Source organism: Berkeleyomyces rouxiae, assembly GCF_048999995.1.
Source record: "Berkeleyomyces rouxiae strain 22BRR77 chromosome Unknown BrBRR77_ptg000003l, whole genome shotgun sequence".
Taxonomy (NCBI): domain Eukaryota; kingdom Fungi; phylum Ascomycota; class Sordariomycetes; order Microascales; family Ceratocystidaceae; genus Berkeleyomyces; species Berkeleyomyces rouxiae.
In genome coordinates, this window is record NW_027396493.1 from 58,225 (window position 1) to 84,034 (window position 25,810).

General features: G+C 57.3%; 9 protein-coding genes across 9 annotated transcripts; 4 read left to right on the forward strand and 5 right to left on the reverse strand.

Moving 5' to 3' along the window:
* Positions 1-34: 34 nt before the first annotated feature.
* BROUX77_003172 (uncharacterized protein) lies at positions 35-4,457 on the reverse strand (the record flags this gene model as incomplete). Its single annotated transcript, XM_073747794.1, has 4 exons — positions 35-1,259; positions 1,314-2,030; positions 2,360-2,520; positions 3,588-4,457. 4 exons carry the CDS (start codon positions 4,455-4,457, stop codon positions 35-37), a joined length of 2,973 nt encoding a protein of 990 aa, XP_073605597.1.
* A 1,654-nt stretch (positions 4,458-6,111) lies between these two features.
* Positions 6,112-9,150, reverse strand: BROUX77_003173 (uncharacterized protein; the record flags this gene model as incomplete). The annotated part of the gene is made up of 1 exon (XM_073747795.1): positions 6,112-9,150. The coding sequence occupies one exon, from the start codon at positions 9,148-9,150 to the stop codon at positions 6,112-6,114; it is 3,039 nt and encodes a 1,012-aa protein (XP_073605598.1).
* A 980-nt stretch (positions 9,151-10,130) lies between these two features.
* BROUX77_003174 (uncharacterized protein) lies at positions 10,131-11,402 on the reverse strand (the record flags this gene model as incomplete). Its single annotated transcript, XM_073747796.1, has 1 exon — positions 10,131-11,402. One exon carries the CDS (start codon positions 11,400-11,402, stop codon positions 10,131-10,133), a length of 1,272 nt encoding a protein of 423 aa, XP_073605599.1.
* Positions 11,403-12,005: 603 nt separating this feature from the next.
* On the reverse strand, positions 12,006-15,488 carry BROUX77_003175 (uncharacterized protein; the record flags this gene model as incomplete). Its single annotated transcript, XM_073747797.1, has 1 exon — positions 12,006-15,488. One exon carries the CDS (start codon positions 15,486-15,488, stop codon positions 12,006-12,008), a length of 3,483 nt encoding a protein of 1,160 aa, XP_073605600.1.
* Positions 15,489-15,899: 411 nt separating this feature from the next.
* BROUX77_003176 (uncharacterized protein) lies at positions 15,900-17,531 on the reverse strand (the record flags this gene model as incomplete). The annotated part of the gene is made up of 1 exon (XM_073747798.1): positions 15,900-17,531. The coding sequence occupies one exon, from the start codon at positions 17,529-17,531 to the stop codon at positions 15,900-15,902; it is 1,632 nt and encodes a 543-aa protein (XP_073605601.1).
* A 498-nt stretch (positions 17,532-18,029) lies between these two features.
* On the forward strand, positions 18,030-19,190 carry BROUX77_003177 (uncharacterized protein; the record flags this gene model as incomplete). Its single annotated transcript, XM_073747799.1, has 1 exon — positions 18,030-19,190. One exon carries the CDS (start codon positions 18,030-18,032, stop codon positions 19,188-19,190), a length of 1,161 nt encoding a protein of 386 aa, XP_073605602.1.
* A 1,301-nt stretch (positions 19,191-20,491) lies between these two features.
* BROUX77_003178 (uncharacterized protein) lies at positions 20,492-22,001 on the forward strand (the record flags this gene model as incomplete). Its single annotated transcript, XM_073747801.1, has 3 exons — positions 20,492-20,717; positions 20,787-21,913; positions 21,993-22,001. 3 exons carry the CDS (start codon positions 20,492-20,494, stop codon positions 21,999-22,001), a joined length of 1,362 nt encoding a protein of 453 aa, XP_073605603.1.
* Positions 22,002-22,333: 332 nt separating this feature from the next.
* On the forward strand, positions 22,334-23,251 carry BROUX77_003179 (uncharacterized protein; the record flags this gene model as incomplete). The annotated part of the gene is made up of 1 exon (XM_073747802.1): positions 22,334-23,251. One exon carries the CDS (start codon positions 22,334-22,336, stop codon positions 23,249-23,251), a length of 918 nt encoding a protein of 305 aa, XP_073605604.1.
* Positions 23,252-25,253: 2,002 nt separating this feature from the next.
* Positions 25,254-25,625, forward strand: BROUX77_003180 (uncharacterized protein; the record flags this gene model as incomplete). Its single annotated transcript, XM_073747803.1, has 1 exon — positions 25,254-25,625. The coding sequence occupies one exon, from the start codon at positions 25,254-25,256 to the stop codon at positions 25,623-25,625; it is 372 nt and encodes a 123-aa protein (XP_073605605.1).
* Between the last annotated feature and the right edge of the window lie 185 nt (positions 25,626-25,810).

Here is a 25,810-nt window from a genome sequence, read left to right on the forward strand (position 1 = left end):
TAAAGGCCGTAATACCGTTCTTGTCTCGATCTGTTTACAGCTCACTCTTGTCATCAAAGTGAGACTGAACAGCAGATGATGGCTCTGTCACCTCGTCCTTGACGGTCGATTCATCAGCCAACTCGCTGCCTGTGCTCAAAGGTTCATGGTGCTCGACTTGCGTATTGAACATGGCCTCTTCCTCAAGCGCGATGTCGGATTCAGCCTCTCTAATAAGCTTAGCAGTAGCCTCACTTTCAGCAGCCTGCTCAGCGGCAGCTCTTTCTGTTGTCTCTGCTTGAGCAGCTTCCTCGGCCAATCTTTCAGCTTCAGCGGCAGCCTCCGCCGCAGCCTTTTCTTCGGCCCGTTGGTACACTGAATCCAGGTCAAAATCATCGGTGTTATCGTCATGAGAGAACTTGGCAGCCGCAACCTCCTTAATTTCAGCCAGCTGTTTCACTGCGGCGCGCGCCAAGTCCATAGCCTGGTCTTCAACAATGTTGGCGTAGTCTTGAGTCATGCTGAGATCGGAGTGGGTGACGATCATGGCCTTAAGGTCATCAGTCCATTCGTCAAAGCGTGCACGAAGGTCGTGGTATTTAGCCCAATCTTTGTAGGTAATCCCATCCATCCACGCCCACTTCATACCAATCTTCTGTAAAGCAAGGTCACGCATAGTATCAAGAGTTTTGAAGTGCGTGTCAGCATTCTCAGTAATAGCGGCTTGCAGCTGCGTGTCAAATTCTTCACGCCAGATTCGGACCTCCTCGGCTTGTGACTTTATGGCAATGCCAGTTTGGCGTACCAGAGTTGCAACATGGGTATTGAAAAGCTCAAGGTCAGAGTACTCGGTGTTTTTTTGCTGCACGGCCAACACCACTTGGCTCTTGAGGAACTGGGTCTCGGATTCGATAATCTCACTAAGCTGTTGAACCAAGCTATGGCCAGCTTCCATGAGCTGTGAACTGAGAATATCTTGTGTCACACCACGAATAAGACTATCAATCTCGGCAGCCCCTTCATCGGCAGCCTTGGAAAAGCGCTCTTGCCATTCTCTAAGGTCAGCAGCAACCTGAAGACGCGCGTTATGGCGGAGCTCAGACTCGTTTTCGGAAGCCTCCGGAGCCTCGATCATGGAAGGATGGGAGTACTGCATGTTGTGGTGGCCAGTTGGGTGTGAATTGGAAGCAGTAGTGGCGGCAGCTTTATCGGTAGCAGGCGAAGGAGTCTTTGAGGCCGGCTTTTGGGGCGGTTTGATAAAAGACGAGGTTTTGGCTTCACTAGAGTGGGTTAGTGTCGATGTCATGGTTTCGGAGTTATTTACATTAGCTTACGAGGTAGAGGATCGTGAACTATGTGTGGTCTTAGCCTTGTGGAGACCCTGCTTTCCCTTGTATCGACCTAAACGTTTGCCGATGCGAGCTAACTGGGGCTCTACATTGTTTATGTAAACAACTTTAATGTGTGGCCATATCGCCGAGTCCATGAATGAATATGCCTTGTTCAGAGCCCAGGCAACGGAGGGCAAGGCCGTCTCCTTGGTAAAATCAGAGGCGGCCTGGTACGATGCATGAGCATACGGCTCAAAGGTGATGTATGCGGGGACAAGCAACTGATGATAAGTGTAAACTGCGCTATCCTTGGTAAGAGTATAGTATGGGGCCAAAGTGTCGGTGGTTTTCTGAACGATAGGAGCAACCTGCTCATCATAATGCTGACGAGCCTGGACCTCGTACTGGACTAGCCACGGGCGTATCAATTCATCGTATTTAGCAGTGGTGAGCTGACTGACTTGCTCAAGGCGGGGGCCGATGGTTCTCGCAGCGTAGCTGCGTGCCGGCGTGAGCACAAATGTGTCGGCCGATTTGTAGTATGGCACAGCGATTTTTACGTACGGCTCTATGTGTGCAGTGTAGTAGGGCTCGACATATGGCGTTACCGAGGAGCGGAGCCGGAAACACGGCTCGCAAATCTGGGGGAGCTTGTGATTGTCGCGAAGGGACGTAGGGCACCGAAAGATGATGGTTATTATGGCGTACCAAGCAAAAAGCCTAGAAAGCGATGTCAGCGAGGGGCAGAGGCGAGAGTGATGAGGCATTGTTTCGGCGGTGGGTATTGAGATGGGATGAGGAAAGAGAAACCAAAGAGAAGAGATTGGGAAAAAGGTGAGATGAGGGCGAGATGAAGGCAGCTCGAAGCGGGGGCTCGAAGATGCCGTGGAAGGTGGGACCCTGAGCAAAACTCTTCGCTCTTTCCCAATATCGCGACTTCTTCTCGAGCAGTCGGTGTCGCCTTTTTCAGAAAAAGTCCGTCTCCATAGGTTTTTGTCTCCTTCCCTTTTAAAGTCCACCGCCAGCCAAACTTTTGCGCTGATTCTTACCTTGCTGTTAGTCCAAAGACGCGCATGATCAAGGAGCCGGAGCGCGATGTTGTTTGCTTCATCTTCCGGGTCATGGCCCGTTTCGAAGTGGCTAGCGCGTTGGTGGGAGTCGCTGACCGCGAATTTGAGGAAGCCACAGCCATTTTGTAGCCGTATATTAACTGTGGAGGGGACTATCGCGTCTAGCTGTAGTCAAAGGCGTATCTAAAGGCCCACAAGGATGACAGACAAAGAAGTTCGAGTGACGCGAGCGCAGCTGAGGTCACAGTGATCGCTGGAGCTGAAAGGACAGGATTGGCGAGGTGGTGTCGTGTTAACTGCAGCGAGTATTATATTATGTATAACTAGCAGTGGCGACTCTTTTGGGGCGGAAGAAAATGCTTCACAGGGGATAAACTGCCAAGCGAGGAAGCTAGGGATCAGAACAACAACGGAGTTGCACGAAGAGCTCCAAATGAACTAGAATCCGTATATTGCGTTCGAAAGGAAGGGAAGGGAAGAAAAGGGATGCAGTAAATAGAATCACAAGCAAGAACAAGCAAAAAAGCGAATAAGCGTGGTGTCGTGATGCCCAATCTTGATGATTTCAAGCAAGCTCTCGTTGAACCAGACAGACCTGTGCAAAGTCAGTCACCCCGTTGGTCGGCAGATCAGCTAACGCCTGCAAGTTTCGACAGTGTCTTGAAGCTGAATCATCCTTTACGTCGTCTCATCTCGAGGTCACCATAAAAATTGTTTACTGGCCCAGACCCACTGACGTAAGAGACCGTGTAGCCAATCAAGCGCCACCGTTCACAGGGTAAGGGTTACCACCTACTCATTGCAAGGGTTGTGTGTTGCTTTGACTGACAATCTTGAAACAAGTCGTGCAACACAATAGTGAGCACCGACAAGTATTGTTGAAGCTACTAATACAGACGGTATCCATAGTTCCTTGGACACAAGATACATGCTGTCGCTTCTAGGCTCGTAAACGCCCATGTCTCCCGAACCTCTGTTTCCTCGCCCACCATCGCCTGTCACAACCCCCTGTTGTGTTTCTCCCATGGCTTCCGTGTTTCCGTCTCGCTTCCCTGCTTCATGATTCTATGCTCCTCCCGTCACTCCTGTCTGGCTCCCTCTCACTTGCCTTCCAAGCATTCAGAGCCTTTTGCATCTCCACCAAGCCATCCGCCATTCTCTCCGTTGTTGTCTGTAGCTCAAAGTTGCTTAGGAAGCAAAAGCTCACCTCCAACCGCGTCAGCTCGCCGCTCTTAACACCGCCAACCTGGGCAATACGTGCGTGCGGCCATGAGTGATCTTCTAGTGCTTTGCTCGCTACGTCCAGCGCAGCCAAGAGTAGCCGATGCACGTTTCGCGTAGTAACCTGCATAGTACCCTCGATGCGCGCCAGGCGGAAGAGCGTCAGCGCCGTCCAGATGTAAACGCCACTACTGTGTGTGCAGTATTTGTGTAGCCGGCCGAGATAGTCACGCGCGGTAATTTGCGGCGGATGCTTGCTGTAGAATCGTCGTGTAATGGCGTTATGTTGGGCTGAGAAGGAGTGAGGAGCGGGCACGTTGAGAGTGGGATCGGCGTCTGCTGGTGTCTGTCGCTCTTGCGACGCATCTTGCGAATCTTGGTTCGTGGCGGTGTTGTGTAGTTGATCCTGCGACAGACTCTCTGGCGGCTGCTTCTCGTGCTGTCGTTGGTCATGCTCTTGGTGCCGTTGTTCCTGGGCGGCTCTCTGCGTCTGCTCTTCCTTTAGTGCGAGTTGGCGCATGCGTGCTAGGTCCCGCTCGGAGTTGGAGCGGATGATTTGCACCTTCTCAGCCTCCATTCCGCGCATGTTGGTCATTATTGCCGTTGGGTCGTGTGGGCTTGGTGGTATGTCCAGGTGGTTGTGTAATAGCATGTCAACGACGTCTACTAGCAGCTCCAGCGCCATCTTCGGCTTCATTTGCAGCGGGCCTGTCTTGGGCAGCGGCGACAGTGGAGTCAGAGGTGAGGCGAGTGGGGATGCGGCCTCGGTGCTCCGTAGCGGGAGGACGTATGGATCTTGCGACGGCACAGGGGCCGGAGGAGGGGACATTACGGCGACCTCGTTGACGGCGATCATGACGGGTGGCGGGAACTGCTGCGGATGTTGTGAATACTGGGTAATTGCCGGAGAACGTGGGCGGACCCCTAGAAAGGTGTAAGGGAGTGTTGGGCAGTTGCAGTTGACGATCCGATATGTCGGCTCCGTCCGTTTTCGCTTCTCTTTGCGGGGCCGATTTTGGGTGCTCTGAAGATGTGATGTCTTCCTTTTTTCTTGTCGCTTGGATCCCTCTTTTTTTCTCGTTCCAGGGACAAGGTTTTTTTTTTAAGAGGCACTCAACCTTGCATTGGTTGCTTAGCCTTGTGCAAGTTTCTGGGAGGGCGAGAAAACGAGATGGTGGGGAATCAAGAGCTCGGTTACGTGAGAGAGAAAGACTGCGACCGATGCCAATGTTTGTTCTTGGTCCACGAAAACCGAGTTTGAAGAGAGAAATAGAAGAAAAGAATGACTTTGAGTGAGGGCGGAGAAAAGTTGGGGTTGTTTATTTGCGCATGGAATTACTGGTTGCTATGGTGCTGAACTAGGCCACACTTGATGTGAGGGCCTCTTTCTGACAACAAGAAAAAAAAGAGGAACAAGCAAAAAAAACCTGTTGTGACAAAGCTTTGAATCATGCTTCGATGGTCAGTATTTCAGTCATTTGGCAGAAAATGGCACGGCGGTTGGTCACAAAAAGATATCGAGCCAGGTCAAGTCCAGTGACAGTTATTATGGGCTGTTTTTTTGCCCTTTTTCTTTTCCTCGCCTTGTTTTTTTTTGCATAAGGTTACACCAACTTGTTGCATTCAAATTACCCCAAAAAAAAACAAGGGCCAGAAACCAGACGAAAAACAATCGACACATGAGAACAATGGTGATGGAATTCTGGATTAACCACGATGATGATGATGAAAGTCTTTATTAACCTGTCTACTCGCGAGGGATTCTCGACATACGACAGGGGACTATTTCTAGTACCAGGAAAAATACATAACAGAAGCAAAAACCAAAATCTAAAACCATGCATACAGAAACCCCACAATCCAAAGTATAATGACAGGAGGTCTCCCACCTGCCCAGCGCAGAGGCTGTCCTTCGTTCGCGTGGCCCCAAACCTAGCCCAGAATCCTGGCCTCACCGCCGATGTAGTGTTGAAAGTTATTGTGCAAAAAGGAAAAGGGGGTTGGCGGCGTGTTCACGCCAGAGGGTTGGCAGCGCGGTTGCGCGAAAAAAGATTGGGCCCCAGAGGCTAAGCTGCCCCGGGCAGGGTCGGACCAGACGGTGGAGGGTCGGGCGGAGGGCGAACTGGGGAGTCCCCTTCCTGCGGGTCCGTTCCCGTTACCGCACGGCGGTGTGCTAGAAGCACCGGAGGACTCTTGGCTGCTTTAGATGCCAGCCAGATGGCTCCACTCTTGGTGGCTATGAGCTTCTGGAAAAAGCCCTTAGCCATTCGTTGAGGGTTGCGGGGGCAGGTCCAGATGTGCTCCGGGGTGGTCTCAGCGTCGCAGAGGGGGCAGGTTAGCACAGCGTTCAAGTGATTGAAGCGGCGGTGGTAGTCTGCGTAGTCTCCGTGACCAGAAAGTGCTGTCAGGACAGCGCGGGCGAGCTTGCGCTCAGTGTCGTCAAGAAGGCTTTTCCAGGCCTTCTTAGGAGCCTCGAGAGGTCGGCTCAGGTGCGGTCTGTTGGCACAACCTTAATTCGACCACCAGGTGCGAAACTCGGTGTTGACGTGGGCGCGGAAATGGCTGCGGGCCCAGGAAAGGGACATCCCTACGGGCGTGTAGGCCCTCTCGGCGCCCATCTTGGCTTGTCGGTCCGCGAGCTCGTTGCCCCAGACGTCGGAGTGCCCCGGGACCCAAATCACTTCCACAGCGGGGGCGCCGTCTGGCCACGGTCTAGGACCTGGGTGGTCAGGGCTTTGGCCAATCCAGTCGGCGCAAGTCGTTTGGGCCCTCCGGAGAAGCTCTTCGGAGGTGCCGGGCTTCGCGCCCCATGTCGTGAGGCGGTACACCGCGGCGAGGCTGTCGGAGCAGACCCAGACCTTGCGGCACTGTGGTTTCACCCACGAGTCTACTTTTTCCAGGGCTCTGGCAATGGCCATCACCTCGGCGTCATGAACCTCGGCGTGGAAAGGAATCGGGCAGTTGCCCGTGTCCAGGACTGTCCCGTCCCGAATGATGGCCCACCCAGCGCCGACCCGGCCCTCTCCCAGCTTGGATCCGTCTGTGTATATCCAGAGGTCCGAGGGGGAAGAGGAGCGTACCAAGACTAGGTGCGCCGCAGCTGCAGCCTTCTTGTCACCCTGTAAATGGGGGCGAGATGATGTAGGCGCGCCCGTGAAGGGGGCCGGGTAGTTTGTGGCCAGGCTGTGCGGGAGTAGCATCTTGAGCCTCCCTATTCTACCCCAGTTTGTGGCTGTCGTTCCGAGCGGGTGGTTTGACTGCGCGAGAGTGGCCCTAAGTCCGGCCGAACCAAGGCGGCTGTCCAGGACAAAACTCATTGGCGGGAAACCGGACGCTAGGTTGTATATAGCGCATGGGGTTGTGCAATATAGCGGGAGTGCCGCACGAAGACCTCGGCGGACTGTGCGATCCAGGAGTGCCACGGCCTGCTTCAGCCCACGGGGTTGGCTAGTTGTCCCGGCTCCGTGGTTCCACCAGACGGCGGCGGCGTAGGCGAGCTTGTTCACCACACAAGAGCGGACTGCCGCGAGGGTGCCTTTCACCGGGGCCCCCTTCCAGCAACCAGACAGAATCTGAATGCCGCGTATGGTGGGTGCCGTCCTCTGGGCGACGTCGCGGATGTGCGGCACGAAGGACAGGTTGCGTGACCAACGCACGCCGAGCCATCGTAGGGTATCCTTGGGGTCTATGGCATCTAGTGAGCCGCTATCGGGGAGTAGAAGACCCGGGTTTTGGCCGTGGCGCTTGCGCGTCACGTGGAGGAGTTCCGACTTGGCAAGGTCGAGCATCATGCTGTTCCTCACACACCAGTTGTTGACAATGTTGAGGGTGTGGGACAGCACCGAGCAGTTGGCTGCCAGAGACGAGCCTGAGCTGACCAGGCAGCCGTCGTCCGCATAGCCGCGGAGGGAGCACGGGAGGGCCATCCTGAAGAGTGGTGCCATGAAGAGCATGAACAAGATGGGGGAAATTGGCGAGCCTTGGGGTAGGCTCCCTCCTGTGGGCTGAAGGGGATCGTCAACGCCATCGAGCACCAACGAGGCCTTGCGGTCCGAGAGGAACGAGGACACCCATCGGCATGTCTCGGCCGGGCAATCCAGATCGACCAGACGTTGTACCATGCGGTGCGGCTGCACTGCATCAAAAGCTCCCTTGACATCGAACGTCAAGACTGAGGATTCCATCTGGCGGTCCATGTAGTACTCTAGAGACTCAACCAGACTCAGACACATGTCTTCGGCGCTACGCCCAGGCACCGCCCCAGCGTAGTTGTCCCCAATGTGTCCCTTCTCTAGGGCCCAGAGCGAGAGTCGGCGGGCAACAATCCTTTCCAAGCACTTGGCCAGAGTTGGCAGCAGCGAGATGAGCCGGTAGGAACGCGGCGACGACCGGTCCTTCTTGTTTGGCTTGGCGAGGGCAATCACCTTCGCTTGCTTGAAGGGGGAAGGGTGGAGTCCCCAGGAAAAACTGACCTTGAAAAGATAAGTGATCTGCTTCCCCAGAGCGGGCCAGGCTAGCTTCAGGGCGTTGTTGGAGAGGCTGTCTAGACCGGGCGCGGTGTTCTGAGGCTTCCACAAAGCAGCTTTGACCTCGTGCTTCGTGATCGGCTCGGTCCCGACTGGGGCTTGCGACAAGTCTGGAGGGGGCAAGTCACCCGGGCGAGAGGATGGCATATGCACGCTGCGGAGAAGTGCAATCTTCTCTGTGGTGTCCTGCACCGTGGCTTCTGCACCCTCCGCCGGCGCTAGCGCTGGCGATGGTCGAGCGGGCGGTTTAGTTCTCCACTTGACAATCTGGAAAATGTCTCGCGCTTGCGTGGCCTTGGCGACCCTGTTGTCGTAGAAGTTTCCCGCAGCTTTCTTGAGGACCATGCCCAGCCGCTTCTTGGCTTCTCTGCGATCCTTTCTCGCCTCCCGTTCCGCAGTCTCTGAGTCGGCGTTGTTGACACGGTGCTTGGCTGACTGCTGTTCTGCGCTTGCCTCCCTGCAATCCTTGTCCCACCAGGGGAAACTTTTGGCCTTGCCGAGCGACCTGGGTGTCGACGCGTCGAGGGCTCCAAGAATGACTTCCTGAAGAGTCCGTGCGAAGTCATCCACGTGTTGAGTTTTTTTCCCCCGGGACAAAGGTCTCCTGCGTATACCTGCGACTAGGGCGTCCATCAAGGGCATCCCCGCTTTGCAGGCTGCAGTGAACTTCTTCTTGTCCATCTTGTCCATGACGAGTCGCCCAGGAGGGGCTGCAGCCGTCGGCTGGTCGGCAAGTGGCAGAGTAATTGTCAGTGGGAAATGGTCGCTCCCGCAGGTGTACTCGTCTCTGAGCTCGGCGGTCGCGCCAAGCGCGAACAGAGGCGCCGAGAAGATCGCCAGGTCAATGACGCTGCCTGACTCGTGGGTGGGTTCTCCATCAGCGTTACCGAGTAGCAGTGCCCTCTCTTCCATCCATGACAGCAGGAGCTCTGCATCCAGATCGTCCGAGGCGCTACGGGGGTTCCAAGCACTGTGGTGTAGGTTGAAATCCCCAGTAATCACCGAGCGTGGTCCCGGCTGCATCCTTGTGAGAAGGTGAAGCGCTTCGCCCGTGCGGGAAGAACCTGCCCCCGCGTTGTAGGGGTTGACGATGGTGTATGAGTGTCCTCCGTGTACCACCTCAACCATGACCATGTCTGGGTGCTCCTCCCTCATGTACGCCTTCTGGAAGCGAAGACCGCGCCTATTTGTCGATACGTATGTGGCAACTCGGGGTTTCGAGCGCCAGTTACCCTCCGGGACAATTGCCTGATAGGAGGGGTGTCTGGGGAACGTTCTGTTCCCCGGATCTGCGCCTGACGGGGCCTCTTGGAGGCAGACCACGTTCACCTGGTTTTCATGCGCCTTCTGTAGCAACGCCTGTGCACAGGTCCAGGACCTCTGTACATTCGCCGAAATTATGTTCAGTACTGTAGAGTTAGGGTTTCCTAACATTTACAGAACTTCCTCGACGTTGTCGTCTACCTGCATTGAGTCCTGTGTTTCAGAGGATTCGCTGGAGGTGGGCGGGGAGGAGGGCTGGCTGGGCGACGAGGAGACGGAGGATGGGGGAGCCTGGGGGCTTGAAGGGCTCTTGTCCTGTGTCGACGGCTGGGGCTGGGTGGCGGTGTTGTCGGCCACGAGTGGCGCCTGGGCGGGCTTTTTGATTTGATTGTCTTTATTTTACCTGTCTACTCGCGAGGTATTCTCGACATACGACAGGGGACTAAAACTAGTACCAAGAAATACATACAGAAGCTAAAGAACCAAAAACCCAGAATCATGCATACAGAAAATCCCCACAGCACGAAGTATAATGACGGAGGGTCCCCCGACCGCCCAGCGCAATGGCTGTCCTTCGCTTGTAAGGCCCCAAACAAGACCCCAAGCCTCGGCCTTTACCCTGTAGAAGACCAAACCCAAAAGAAAGATAGAACATGACAAAAGAAAAGTAACAAAGGAAAGACAAGAAGTAGAGAGAGAAAGGGAGAACGAGCAAACAGACGAGAGTGGCAGCGCGCGCGCTAAGCCGAGAGGCCCGGGGGAGCCCCCGCACTGGGAGGTGGAGGGGCGGGCGGTGGTAGGCTCGACGGGGAGCGAGCGGGAGGGTCGGCGGCCTGTGGGTGCACCTCAGTCCTCGCACGGCGGTGGGCGAGCAGCACAGTGGGTGCTTTAGCTGCCTTGGCGGCCAGCCAGGAGGCCCCGCGCTTGGTGCCTATCAACTTCTGGAAGAAGCTGCGGGACACCCGCTGTGGGTTCCGGGGGCAGACCCAAACATGTTCTGGGGCGGTCTCCGATCCGCAAAGGGGGCAGGAGAGCACGGCGTCCACATGTTCGAAGCGGCGATGGTAGGCCGCAAAGTCGCCATGGCCGGACAGAGCAGTCAGCACTGCGCGGGCGAGCTTGCGATCGGTCTCGTCAAGGAGACTTGACCAAGCCTTCTTGGGGGGTTCAACTGGGCGGTGCAGATGGGGTCTGATGGCGCGTCCCTCCTCTGCCCACCAGGCGCGGAAAGCAGAGTCGAGACGGGAGCGGAAATAGTGGCGGGCCCAGGAGAGCGACATGCCGTCCAGCCAGGTGTTTGTCCTGGCCCCTAGCTTTGCTTGCTCATCTGCGAGCTCATTGCCCGCGATGTCGGAGTGGCCCGGGACCCAAATAGCCTCTACCTCGGGTGGGCCGTCGGGCCAGGGCCTTGGTCGCGGCCGCTCTGGGTGCGGTCTGATCCAGCTTGCGCAGATCATCTGGGCGCGCCTCAGATACTGCTCGGAGGTGCCCGGCTTGGCGTAGCGAGACGTGAGCCGGTTCACTGCGGCGAGATTGTTGGAGCAGATCCAGACCTTGCGGCACTGTGGCTTCTCCCATGAGTCGACCTCTGCCAGGGCCTTGGCGATGGCCAGCACCTCGGCGTCATGGACTTCGGCGCGGAACGGGGCAGGGCAGTTGCCCGTGGACAGGGTCCTGCCGTCCTGAATGACCACCCAGCCGGCGCCGACCTTGTCATCCCTCAGCTTGGATCCATCCGTATAGATCCAGAGATCTGAGGGGTCCGAGGAGCGGACTAGTAGCTGGTGGGCCGCGGCTGCGGCCTCCTTGTCGCCTTGTAGCGGGGGGCGGGTTGTCGGGAGCACTCCCTTGCACCTAGCAGGGAGGCTCGTGGCGATCCTGTGCGGGAGTAGCCTCTTGAGCGTACCCAGCTTGCCACCATCGGTGTCTCCGAACCCTAAGGGGTGGTTTGCCGGGGCTAGAGATGCCCTGATGCCGGCCGAGGCCAGGAGGTGGTCGAGGACGCAGCTCATGGGGGGGAACCCCGATGCCAGGTTGAAGATCGCACATGGCGTCGTGCAATATAAGGGCAGCGCTGCACGTAGTCCCCTCCTGACCGTGCGGTCCAGGATGTGGGCAGCCCCGAGAAGGCCCCGGGAAGGCTTGGTTGGCGAGGGGCCAGGGCGCCACCACGTGGCCGCCGCGTATGTCAGTTTCGTGACCACGCAGGCGCGGACGGCCGTGAGAGCCCCCCTAAAAGGTGCCCTCTGAAAATCGAGGTGATGATGATGAAAGTCTTTATTAACCTGTCTACTCGCGAGGGATTCTCGACATACGACAGGGGACTATTTCTAGTACCAAGAAAAATACATAACAGAAGCAAAAACCAAAACCTAAAACCATGCATACAGAAACCCCACAATCCAAAGTATAATGACAGGAGGTCTCCCACCTGCCCAGCGCAGAGGCTGTCCTTCGTCCGCGTGGCCCCAAACAAGACCTAGAGTCCTGGCCTCACCGCTGATGTAGTGATAAAAAGATTTGTGCAAAATAAGGAAAAAAAAGGGGGGTTGGCGGCGTATTCACGCCAGAGGGTTGGCAGCGCGGTTGCGCGAAAAAAGATTGGGCCCCAGAGGCTAAGCTGCCCCGGGCAGGGTCGGACCAGACGGTGGAGGGTCGGGCGGAGGGCGAACTGGGGAGTCCCCTTCCTGCGGGTCCGTTCCCGTTACCGCACGGCGGTGTGCTAGAAGCACCGGAGGACTCTTGGCCGCTTTAGATGCCAGCCAGATGGCTCCACTCTTGGTGGCTATGAGCTTCTGGAAGAAGCCCTTAGCCATCCGTTGAGGGTTGCGGGGGCAGGTCCAGATGTGCTCCGGGGTGGTCTCAGCGTCGCAGAGGGGGCAGATTAGCACCGCGTTCAAGTGATTGAAACGGCGGTGGTAGTCTGCGTAGTCTCCGTGACCAGAAAGTGCTGTCAGGACAGCGCGGGCGAGCTTGCGCTCAGTGTCGTCAAGAAGGTTTTTCCAGGCCTTCTTAGGAGCCTCGAGAGGTCGGCTCAGGTGAGGTCTGTTGGCACAACCTTCATTCGACCACCAGGTGCGAAACTCGGTGGTGACGCGGGCGCGGAAATGGCTGCGGGCCCAGGAAAGGGACATTCCTACGGGCGTGTAGGCCCTCTCGGCGCCCATCTTGGCTTGTCGGTCCGCGAGCTCGTTGCCCCAGACGTCGGAGTGCCCCGGGACCCAAATCACTTCCACAGCGGGGGCACCATCTGGCCACGGTCTAGGACCTGGGTGGTCAGGGCTTTGGCCGATCCAGTCGGCGCAGATCGTTTGGGCCCTCCGGAGAAGCTCTTCGGAGGTGCCAGGCTTCGCGCCCCATGTCGTGAGGCGGTACACCGCGGCGAGGTTGTCGGAGCAGACCCAGACCTTGCGGCACTGTGGTTTCACCCACGAGTCTACTTTTTCCAGGGCTCTGGCAATGGCCATCACCTCGGCGTCATGAACCTCGGCGTGGAAAGGAATCGGGCAGTTGCCCGTGTCCAGGACTGTCCCGTCCCGAATGATCGCCCACCCAGCGCCGACCCGGCCCTCTCCCAGCTTGGATCCGTCTGTGTATATCCAGAGGTCCGAGGGGGAAGAGGAGCGTACCAAGGCTAGGTGCGCCGCAGCTGCAGCCTTCTTGTCACCCTGTAAATGGGGGCGAGATGATGCAGGCGCGCCCGTGAAGGGGGCCGGGTAGTTTGTGGCCAGGCTGTGCGGGAGCAGCATCTTGAGCCTCCCTATTCTACCCCAGTTTGTGGCTATCGTTCCGAGCGGGTGGTTTGGCTGCGCGAGAGTGGCCCTAAGTCCGGCTGAACCAAGGCGGCTGTCCAGGACAAAACTCATTGGCGGGAAACCGGACGCTAGGTTGTATATAGCACATGGGGTTGTGCAATATAGCGGGAGTGCCGCACGAAGACCTCGGCGGACTGTGCGATCCAGGAGTGCCACGGCCTGTTTCAGCCCACGGGGTTGGCTAGTTGTCCCGGCTCCGTGGTTCCACCAGACGGCGGCGGCGTAGGCGAGCTTGTTCACCACACAAGAGCGAACTGCCGTGAGGGCGCCTTTCACCGGGGCCCCCTTCCAGCAACCAGACAGAATCTGAATGCCGCGTATGGTGGGTGCCGTCCTCTGGGCGACGTCGCGGATGTGCGGCACGAAGGACAGGTTGCGTGACCACCGCACGCCGAGCCATCGTAGGGTATCCTTGGGGTCTATGGCATCTAGTGAGCCGCTGTCAGGGAGTAGAAGACCCGGGTTTTGGCCGTGGCGCTTGCGCGTCACGTGGAGGAGTTCCGACTTGGCAAGATCGAGCATCATGCCGTTCCTCACACACCAGTTGTTGACAATATTGAGGGTGTGGGACAGCACCGAGCAGTTGGCTGCCAGGGACGAGCCTGAGCTGACCAGGCAGCCGTCGTCCGCATAGCCGCGGAGGGAGCACGGGAGGGCCATCCTGAAGAGTGGTGCCATGAAGAGCATGAACAAGATGGGGGAAATTGGCGAGCCTTGGGGTAGGCTCCCTCCTGTGGGCTGAAGGAGATCGTCAACGCCATCGAGCACCAACGAGGCCTTGCGGTCCGAGAGGAACGAGGATACCCATCGGCATGTCTCGGCCGGGCAATCCAGGTCAACTAGACGTTGTACCATGCGGTGCGGCTGCACTGCATCAAAAGCTCCCTTGACATCGAACGTCAAGACTGAGGATTCCATCTGGCGGTCCATGTAGTACTCCAGAGACTCAACCAGACTCAGACACATGTCTTCAGCGCTACGCCCAGGCACCGCCCCAGCGTAGTTGTCCCCAATGTGTCCCTTCTCTAGGGCCCAGAGCGAGAGTCGGCGGGCAACAATCCTTTCCAAGCACTTGGCCAGAGTTGGCAGCAGCGAGATGAGCCGGTAGGAACGCGGCGACGACCGGTCCTTCTTGTTTGGCTTGGCGAGGGCAATCACCTTCGCTTGCTTGAAGGGGGAAGGGTGGAGTCCCCAGGAAAAACTGACCTTGAAAAGATAAGTGATCTGCTTCCCCAGAGCGGGCCAGGCTAGCTTCAGGGCGTTGTTGGAGAGGCTGTCTAGACCGGGCGCGGTGTTCTGAGGCTTCCACAAAGCAGCTTTGACCTCGTGCTTCGTGATCGGCTCGGTCCCGACTGGGGCTTGCGACAAGTCTGGAGGGGGCAAGTCACCCGGGCGAGAGGATGGCATATGCACGCTGCGGAGAAGTGCAATCTTCTCTGTGGTGTCCTGCACCGTGGCTTCTGCACCCTCCGCCGGCGCTAGCGCTGGCGATGGTCGAGCGGGCGGTTTAGTTCTCCACTTGACAATCTGGAAAATGTCTCGCGCTTGCGTGGCCTTGGCGACCCTGTTGTCGTAGAAGTTTCCCGCAGCTTTCTTGAGGACCATGCCCAGCCGCTTCTTGGCTTCTCTGCGATCCTTTCTCGCCTCCCGTTCCGCAGTCTCTGAGTCGGCGTTGTTGACACGGTGCTTGGCTGACTGCTGTTCTGCGCTTGCCTCCCTGCAATCCTTGTCCCACCAGGGGAAACTTTTGGCCTTGCCGAGCGACCTGGGTGTCGATGCGTCGAGGGCTCCAAGAATGACTTCCTGAAGAGTCCGTGCAAAGTCATCCACGTGTTGAATTTTTTCCGCCCGGGACAAAGGTCTCCTGCGTATACCTGCGACTAGGGCGTCCATCAAGGGCACCCCCGCTTTGCAGGCTGCAGTGAACTTCTTCTTGTCCATCTTGTCCATGACGAGTCGCCCAGGAGGGGCTGCAGCCGTCGGCTGGTCGGCAAGTGGCAGAGTAATTGTCAGTGGGAAATGGTCGCTCCCGCAGGTGTACTCGTCTCTGAGCTCGGCGGTCGCGCCAAGCGCGAACAGAGGCGCCGAGAAGATCGCCAGGTCAATGACGCTGCCTGACTCGCGGGTGGGTTCTCCATCAACGTTACCGAGCAGCAGTGCCCTCTCTTCCATCCATGACAGCAGGAGCTCTGCATCCAGATCGTCCGAGGCGCTACGGGGGTTCCAAGCACTGTGGTGTAGGTTGAAATCCCCAGTAATCACCGAGCGTGGTCCCGGCTGCATCCTTGTGAGAAGGTGAAGCGCTTCGCCCGTGCGGGAAGAACCTGCCCCCGCGTTGTAGAGGTTAACGATGGTGTATGAGTGTCCTCCGTGTACCACCTCAACCATGACCATGTCTGGGTGCTCCTCCCTCATGTATGCCTTCTGGAAGCGAAGACCGCGCCTATTTGTCGATACGTATGTGGCAACTCGGGGTTTCGAGCGCCAGTTACCCTCCGGGACAATTGCCTGATAGGAGGGGTGTCTGGGAAACGTTCTGTTCCCCGGATCTGCGCCTGACGGGGCCTCTTGGAGGCAGACCACGTTCACCTGGTCTTCATGCGCCTTCTGTAGCAACGCCTGTGCACAGGTCCAGGACCTCTGTACATTCGCCGAAATTATGTTCAGTACTGTAGAGTTAGGGTTTCCTAACATTTACAGAACTTCCTCGACTTTGTCGTCTACCTGCATTGAGTCCTGTGTTTCAGAGGATTCGCTGGAGGTGAGCAGGGAGGAGGGCTGGCTGGGCGACGAGGAGACGGAGGATGGGGGAGCCTGGGGGCTTGAAGGGCTCTTGTCCTGTGTCGACGGCTGGGGCTGGGTGGTGGTGTTGTCGGCCACGAGTGGCGCTTGGGCGGGCTTAGGGGACGGCACCTTGTCTCCCTGGGCGGCGGCTGCCGGGGTCGAGGACGACGTCACGGTGTCGGCCGGGCATTTGCGGTCAAAGTGGCGGACCCGGCAGCGTGTGCAGAACGGGAAGCGCTCCAGGGTGTTGTCAGGGGAGACCATGTGCAGCTCTCCGAGTGTCGCTACGCGACGGGGAACCGCAGACGGGGCCACAAGGCCTTCGTGGAAGGCGATGTGGGCGCGGAAGGTGGGCACGCCCGCCTTGCCAACGTACTTCGACAGCGTGGCGCTGGCGGAGACGACTCCAAAGGCCTGTTCGATATCCTGACGGACATCGTCTAGGGTGACCCGGTGGAGCATCACGGCGCCAGGGGTCTTGGGGTCCTCGACCGTGATCGAGGTTGGCAGTCCGTGTACGATGTACTTGGACCAAGCGTCCCTCTTGTGGACCTTCTCCGCAGTCAGGTTGGCGCGGATGCGCTCAGCGTGGCTGAGGAATTTGCCGACGTCACGGACGGCTGTCAGGGCAAAGCCCGTCTTGGTGGCGGTGGCGGTGCCTGCGCCCTCGCCGCGGGGGATGCCCGCGTTGGCCTTCGTTACGATGTAGGCCGGCGAAAGCTTCCGGAGGGGGGAATCGGTGGGCACAACCACGAAGAGGCGGTTGTCGGCGGGGGTGGCCTTTTCAGGGACCACGCTGGCTTTGCCCTGTCTGGGCTTGGGGGCTCCGGCCGAGGGAGCCGCGGGCTGGGCAGCCTTGGACGCTTTTTTGCCCTTGCGGGCGACGGTGCTCCAGGATTCCTTATCCAAGGACTCGGTGGGCGCTGCGGGAGCGGCAGCAGGGGGGTCGCGGGCTGATGGTGCCTCTGACGGGGTCGATGGGCGGGCGGGGCGCTCGCGTTGCGGCGCCGGGGAGGGGGTCGTGTCGCAAGGTGCACGGTTGGGAGGAGGCTGGAGCGCGCCTGTCATGGCGTGCTGGAGGGTGTCTAGAAGACCCTGTTGCAGGAAGTCTAGAAGTTTGCGCGTCGACTCGTGCGCGCTGGCCTGCGGGGCCATTGCGGCCAGGCAGTTGTCGGCCATGGCCGAGAAAGTGTTCAGCATCCTATCACGGGTTGCTGCTTCCGCGTCCTTCTGGTTGCGGAGGGCGTCGGCTAGAGCCTTTACGGGGCCGACGGGGAGCGAGATGGGGGCGTAGGTGTTCTCTTGGGGGAGGGGCGCGTCTTCGCTCCTGACGCGTTTTGCGCCTGTCGCGACGCGCGCGACGGAAGAGGGGAGCCCCTGAGGGGCCTGGCCGGCGAGGTTCGGCGAGAACGACGCGGAGGAGGGGACAGTGGTGGGCACGGGGGAGGGGTCGCTGGCGGGCGAGGTGGCCTGCGCGTACGTCAATGACGGAGGCGCGGACGCGGGCGCGGCGGGCGCGGGCGCGTGGACGGACGCGATCATCTTAGGGATGACAGGGCCTGTCGGGGACGAAAATAAAGTAAGGTAATTTGCAATAATGGTAGCTGTTAGCTTGGTCAAAATGTTGAAGGTGCCCTCTGAAAATCGAGGAAAATGTTGATGTAAAGTAGTTTGCAATAATGGTAGCTGTTAGCTTGTCTGAAAATCGAGGAAAATGTTGATGGATTAACCACGAGAACAATGCCGAAATACGCAAACCTGCGCAAAAAAAAAAAAAGAGCCACAGATGCAGCCCTGACAATTGGCAAAAATGAATGATGACAAGAACGAGATTCGAACTCGCGCGGATTGCTCCACTGCGAAGGTTTCCGGAACAGAGAACCTGAACACAGCGCCTTAGACCGCTCGGCCATCTTGCCCGGTGATTGATGGGATGGTTACCGGTATGTATGACTTTACGGCCTTCCGGCTTACCGGCTGACTCAGTGAAACGACCACAGACTTACAAGAATCAATCGAGAACAATCCCCTTATCCAGAAATGGAGTGCGACGATGCACCAGGAAGCGCCCAGGTGGCGCGACCCGCGAAAGACCAGCCCACGATCAGCGCAACGGACACGCACACGGAGGTCGACATTGAGATGGTCAACACGAACGACGTCCAGCCAGAAACCGAGACCGACGACGCCCAGCAAGAGACTCCGACCAGCTCGTCAATGGAGCTGATGATTGTCGACAAGCCCGACGAACAAATCGAGAAGAATGAGGGCTCGACACCGTCCAACACCCCCAAGGAGAACGAGAAGCGTGGGGCGGCCACCGAGAAAGACCGCAATCTCGCCATGGCCAGAAAGCACATCGCGGGAGAGATGAAGAAGATAGAACTGCGCGCTGAGGCGTACCTCTGGCTCGCAGAAAAGATCCCCGAAATGTGCAACGAAGCCGTCGCCATGGCTAAAGGCGACGCGAACGTGAGGAAGCTGGCAGGACATGTGTCCCAGGAGTTCAGAGCTATGCTCCAGAAGCTCCAGGGTGGCACTACCCCTGCCCCTTTAGGCAACCCTAAGAACGACAAGCAAGGGTCTGCCAAAGCCCCGAAGCCCACACCGGGTTACACGAACAACAACAACAACAACAGGAGCTACGCAAGCACCGCGGAAGAGGCCGACGGTGGCAAGGGACAAGCAGTCACCCTGAAAAAAAAGACTGCCCCCAAGCCCAAGACAAAGACAACGACAACAGAGGAAGAGAAAAAAGTGCGAGTTTTTGTCCGAGGACCAGCGGCCGCAAATGAAGCGGACGCCAGCAACGAGATCGCCAAGGTCCTCGGCGGCAAGCCCGCCGAGATCCAGGTCAAGAAGGTGAACTCGGGCTGGGCGTTCTACACGACCAAGGGTGCGGTGTCAGCCGAGAAGCTGAACCGCGTCAAGGAAGCGTGTGGGGCGAAAGCGTGCGAAATTGACAAAAGATGGACGCATGCACGCATCACTGGCCTATCAGACTTTTATGTCGTAGGCGAGAACGGACCGGTGACCAAGAAGAACGAAGAATGGTTCATCGGACAGATAACGGAGCAAACCGGTGGAGAAGTGAAATCCATCAAGTGGCAATTCGAAACCGAGAAGTACATGGACGCCACACTCCGTATTGCAGTGGACCTACCCGAGGGCCAGACCCTCCCCAACAGTGTGAAATTCTAGGGGAGCTCAAACCCGGCCACGGTCAAGAAGTGCCGGACCCCCTCACTGCCGCTGTGCCGTACCTGCTGGGCGACACACCCGACAGCGGGGTGCAAAGAAAAGCCACGGTGCCGCCTGTGCGGGAGCCCAGACCACAGAGAGGGGCAACACGCTGGATCCCGCGCCGCATGCATCGTGTGCAAGGCTCCGGACCATTCAGCAGGGGACCCCGCTTGCAAGCGAGGCCCTCGCCCGGATCGCACGACCCCAAAGCCAACGGAAAACACGCCAGCCAACCCCCAGGACGACAACCAGGCTCGCGAGAGAAAGAGACTTTCCCCGGCGGAGCAGCCGACTCCGCGGCCCGAGGTCATCCGAGAACGCTCCCAGCGAGATGAATGTTAGGACACCTAACAGTATGGTGCGTCAACGTGGGAAGAGGGGGGCCTAACCATGAACTGACTCTACGCGAAGCCATCAGGCAACGGGTAGACGTCGTGTTTGTGCAGGAGCCCTGGATTGGACCGCGTAAGGACAAAACGAAGTTCCACCCAGAATTCACTCTGCATAGCCCAAGAGAAGGATGGTTAGATCGACCACGGAGCATCGCCTACGTGCGGAAAGACATCGAGACACTTGAAACAAATCAGGCCCACCCGGACCTGTGTCCAATCCGCATCAAGACGACAAAGGGCGTGCTTCGGCTTTTGGGAGTGTACAATGCGCCGGAGAGGTGCTTGCGAGCCGGTGAGGGATTGCAAGAACTGATGCGTACAGAAAAAGAACACGCATGGGTTGCATTGGGAGACTTCAACGCCCACCACGGTACATGGGACGCCAACGACAAAGAAAACAACGACGGGATGACCCTGGAAAATTGGCTGACTGACCAAGGGCTGACTGTGCTGAACCAGAGAGACGAACCAACGCACAGAGCCGGGAGGGTGATAGATCTGGTCGTGGTGCCGCACGCGGCGGTAGTGAAATGGGAGACCCGCATGAAAGTTGTTCCCGGAAGCACAAGCGACCACGAGATACTCGAGCTAGAGATAGAAGCGAGAGCGTCTCGAAAACGGCCAGAGACAAGGTGGAGACTAGGGAAGATGGATGTGGACTGTTTCGTGGCGGAGTGCGCAAGAGAGAACAGCGGCCTGGAGTGGCTGCTCACCGGTAGCGGAAGCGGAGCAGACAGAGCGGACGACCTTGCCGGGAGACTAGTCGCAGCAGTGGGAAGGGCACTGGATGTGTCGACACCGAAAACACCACCCAACACCGACCTCAAACCATGGTGGAACGAAAATTGCAAACGGTGCAACGCCAGGATGAGGGAGGCACGCGACAAAACTCGAGAAAGACTGGGAGACCTCACATTGCGAGCGGCATACGTCAAGGAGCAAAAGGCAATGCAATGGGCGGTCGTCCAGGCCAAGAGGGCCCTCATGAGTAAGATCATCAACGGATTCAACGAAACGAGAGATGTATTCCGCGCGATCAAATGGGCCAACGACAAGACCGACAGACGTATTTCACTGTTGCAGAGACCAGACGGTACGAAGACGACCTGCACAGCAGAATCCGTGGCTCTCCTTCTCGAAACCCATACTAAGCCACACACAGGCTCAGAATGGCGGTTTCAGGAGCCCAACCCCGACGCAATTGAGGGGCCCCCTCTGTCTTCGGACGAGGTGAAGGCTGCCATCTGGAAACCTGCGAACACTGCGCCGGGAGCGGACCGCATCCCCAACGAGGTATGGAAAAGGGCGTGGAAACCTCTAGGTAATCTGATAACGGGACTATATAACCTATGCCTAGACAGCGGACACCACCCGAGCACATTCAAGAAAGCCGACCTCGTGGCAATACCGAAGCCAGGACGCCCACGCCAAGCACCACGCTCGTATCGCCTAATCTCACTTCTCCCCACTCTGGGCAAAGGCCTCGAGAGAGCAGTGGCTAGGCGGCTCGCGGAAGAGTCGATAGAGAGAGAAACCATCCCGAGAAACTACATCTGCGCCGTGCCAAAAAGGGCCGTTACCGACATGCTCATTGAGCTCCGTGGAAGAATCGAGGACGCCCAGGATTGGAAAAAGGTCACCTCAATTTTCACATTCGACATCAAGGGAGCTTTTGATGCAGTTGACCCAGCGAGAATGGAGCACCGCCTGATTGAGAACCGCTGGCCAACGAAGCTATGCCGATGGGTCAGAAGCTTCATGGAAGATAGGGCTGCAAGCATGCGCACCGAAGGAGGCGTCACCACAACCCTTGTAGGAGGTTCCCTCCCGCAAGGCTCGCCGGTCTCGCCAGTGCTGTACATGCTCTTCATGGCCCCATTGTACAAGAGAAACCCCGCACTTCTCGGATACGCAGACGATGGGTCTCTGGTGGTTAGTGGTCCTGCTTTTAGCAAGAACTGCGAAGTCATCCAAATTCTCATGAGGGAAGTGTTGAGGTGGACGGCCAACAATGGACTGGAGATCGACCCCGGAAAGTCAACACTGCTGCACGTCAAGGGCAGAAGAAAGGTCGCAGAAAATCCGTCCGTCACAGTGGAGGGTCTAGGCACGATTGAACCCACCCCGGCTAATGCCTCGATGCGATGGCTGGGGCTGCATCTAGACGCCAAACTTCTCCTCGACAAGCACATCGCGCACGTGACCGCGGGCATCAACCGAGTGGCGAACGGCCTGAGGTATCTGGCCGGTTGCTACAAGGGAGCAGATACGAAAAGCATGCTCCATGCGGTACGCGCGTGCGCTCTGAGCAAGGCACTCTTTGCGGTCAGCTCTTGGACTGGGACAGAAACGACAAAAACAGCCTCAGACAAGATAAATGTTGCCCTTAGAAAATGCTTACGGGCAGCTCTCCCTATGTATCGCACCATGCCAAGAGAATGCATACACCATGCGGCAAGCTTCCCACCTTTCGAGCTCCTCCTGGAAGATGAAAAGAGACGAGAGGCGGTACGGTGGCACAGACTCGACGACAAGCATATACTTCGAGGGCCGCAGTACAATCCAGTGGTGGTGAGGCTACGAAAACTGCTACCTGCCGAAATGGAGAAGCACACCAGGCTCAGGCCAAACGCAGCTGGGCCAGACATGCCGTCTCGAACGTGGCTAGACAAGGAAAAAGAGGCAGAGGCACACAGAGCGGAAGTTGAGATGGCCACCCCGGGAACGATCATTGCCTACTCCGACGGATCGAAGCACGAGAATGGAAACGCGGGCGCGGGTTGGGTAATTACGGAAGATGGGGCTACGCTAGAGGAAGGGCACGTAGCTCTGGGAAAATGGATGGAAGTGGCCGACGCTGAGGCGATTGGCGCCCTCGAAGCAGTGAGGCGGGCCACGGCGCGCGAAGGTACCGAGGAAATCTGGCTTTGTCTGGACAACCAAGGAATAGTGAACCGCCTCCGCAACCCATCCACCAGAAACAGCACATCTCAGGACGTTATTGATGAGACAAAGACAACCCTTCGCCGCTGGGCGAGCGAGAGTCCTGGGAGGAGAGTCCATGTGCTGTGGGTCCCAGGCCATATAGGCTTGGAAGGCAATGAACTGGCAGACGCGCAAGCAAAACTGGGGTGCCAACAGACGACAACGGAACCCCGCGTCAGCCTGGCCGGAGCACGGAGATGGAGGCGAGACCGTCTAAGTCTCGAATACGGGGAATGGTGGCAGAAGCAAAAAGGATACCGCCCACTGGGAACTGGTGTCCCCGCCGAACCCCCCTTCCGTGTCTCCCGCTACGACGGCCTCACCAGGATTGAGCTAGGCCACATCCTGGCCGCCAGAACCGGAGATGGTGACTTTGACGAGTACCATGACCGATGGGAACACAACTGTCCACGCGGGTGCCGAGCTTGCAACCAGCCAAAGGAACGAGGACACTGGTGGACATGCAGGGCACTGCCGAGGCCGTGGAGCCAGAGATTTGCTGACAAGCTTCTGAAAACAACAAAAGCAACAAGTCACGTTGCCAGCGTTTTACGCCGCAATCTCAAGTTCCTTGAAGAAAGACAACAGCCCGAGCGCCCCGAGACTACCCAGCCACTACCCACTGCCAGCACCGAGACATGAAGGTGGGATTTTGAAGGAGAGATGAGAGTGGAAGAGAGATGGGAGAGGAAGGTTAGATTGGGAGGAGACGAGGTAGTAGGATCGGAAGGAGATGTCGAGAAGGATTCCATGAGGAGGTTTTGGGGGGTCCTTTTCCCGTCCACCAACTACAGAGGAGGGAAAACGTTCAAAAAAAATGCAGCAACGGCCATGCCCGCAAGAGGACAAAACCACGCGTAATCCGCCGGGGACAAACCCCCGTGCCGAGAGCCGGTGGCCTTTTAGACTAGACTACATGCGGTTTGTTGCAAACCAAAAACACCAGGTAACCAACCCTGGAACCCCGCAGGTTCGCCCCCGGGCTGCGCTGGACAGAGAGTCCTCCTGGCTTCAATGCCGGACCCTAAAAAGTCACAGGAGATGCTTGAAGTCTACGCGCACCTGCAATCGCTGACCGCCCGGGAGTAGTTTGGAAGATGACATCACCCGACTGCTTCCGTCCGGAATATGCCGTCGTATTGCTGCGAAATAACAGTAGGTAGACGTAAAAGAATAAAATCAAAAATCAAATCAAATCAATCTTACCGGCTGACTAATACACCGAATCGAGACGGGAAACCTTGGAAGATTGGCTGACCGACCAAGGCCTAACTGTACCAAAGAGACGGGCCCACGCACAGAACCGAGAGGGTGATTGATTAGGTCGTTGTGCCGCATACTGCGGTGGTGAAATGCAAAAGAAACACCGCCGTGGGATGACTACTCACGGATGACGGAAACGGAGCAGACAGAACGGACGGCCTCGCCAAGCACCACGCTCGTATCGTCTAGTCTCTGTTCTATACACTCTGGACAAGGGCCCCGATAGAGCAGTGGCCAGGTGACTCACAGAAGAGGCGATAAACAAAGAAGCCATCCTGAGCGACTATATCTGCGCTGTGCTAAAAAGGGCCGTCGTCGATATGTCCATCGAGCTCCGCGGAAGAATCGAGAACGGCCTGGATTGGAAAAAAAAGCCGCCTCAATCTTCACGTTCGACATCAAGGGACCCTTCGATGCAGTCGACCCAGCGAGAATAGAACGCTGCTTGATGGAAAATCACTGGCCAATAAAGTTATGCAGAGGGGTCAGAAGCTTCATGGAAGACAGGACAGCGAGCATGCGCACTAAAGGAGGCGTCACCACAACACTTGTAGGAGGCTACCTCCCGCAAAGCTCACCAGTCTCACCAGTGCTGTACATGCTCTTTACGGCCCCGCTCTACAAGAAATAGCCCGCACTTCTCGGATACGTAGATGATGACAGTGGAGGGTAGCCCAACAGGTTACTACCAAGGCTGTTCAACAAGGCGGCCAACCCCTCAATGGGCCCAAGCAGTCGGGTGAATGAGAGTCTATCTCTAGCAAGAGACAAAAGACGAAGAAGAGAGCGACTGCCAAAGGCTCCGAACCCCCCAGCCCGGAGAAACGCAGCACTAAGATGGAGGCGTGCCAGGACGACTTGATCTTTGTCTGTTTAGTCGGAAGCCATAAAAGAATGGCTGACAAGATGTCCACGTGCGACACATACATAGTTGGGCGGCGCATAGATACATTAATTAGGGACGCGCTGGCAACGGTGATGTCACACCCGAGATGATTACGGAGTGGACAGGAATCCCCACCCAAAGATCTGGCCGCACGGCGAGGTATAATATGAAACAAATGGACAAAAAACGGGTTCAAAAGGTGTGCGAAAAAGAAGCCGTTGGCCTTTCGACTCGACAAATGACGACACCGGAAGAGATAGAATCAGAAGCTAGAAGGGTTACAGAAGCGATGACCCGGGCTCCAGACGGGTCCGCCCCCAAGACCGCCGGCAAAGGACCGGGAAGCGATGGTGGAATAGTGACTGTGGTTCTGCGGTCCGAGAGCTACGCTGAGCGAAAGTTGCATGCCTGGCACACCGGGGAAATGATTTGTTCGAGCTGTATAAGGCCAAGCGCAAAATTTTCCACGCAGAAGTGCGAAAGGCCAAGAAGGAAATGTGGAAGCGGAACATCGAGGCCATCCAGGAACCGGGCGACGTCTTCAAGGCACTGAGATGGACGCGGGCTGCGGCCACGTACAGCATGCCTCCTCTGGCTGCAGGCAGCGGAACGGCGTCCACGACAACCGAAAAGGCGCTGCTCCTCCTAGACACATATACCAAAGCGGAAGAGTTAGAAGAAGAGCCCGAAAACTTGGGCAACCGACGAGATGGGGCAGCACGAGAACTTGGTGATGTGACCGAAAAGGAAATTTGCACTGCTCTCTTCAGACCGGGCAACATAGCGCCAGGTACAGACAGCATCCCTAACAGCGCCTGGAAGACCGCATGGAAAGTTCTGGGTCCACACTTGACGGCACTGTTCTGAGGCTGTCTGGAGGTTTGTTGGCATCCGAAATCCTTCAAGACAGCCTGTCTAGTAGTCATCCCGAAACCAGGGCGAGACAAATCACTCCCAAGAAGTTACAGACTCATCTCACTCCTCTCGACGTTGGGAAAGGGACTGGAAAGACTGGTGGCACGTCGCCTGGCGGTCCAAGCAGTTGAACTGAA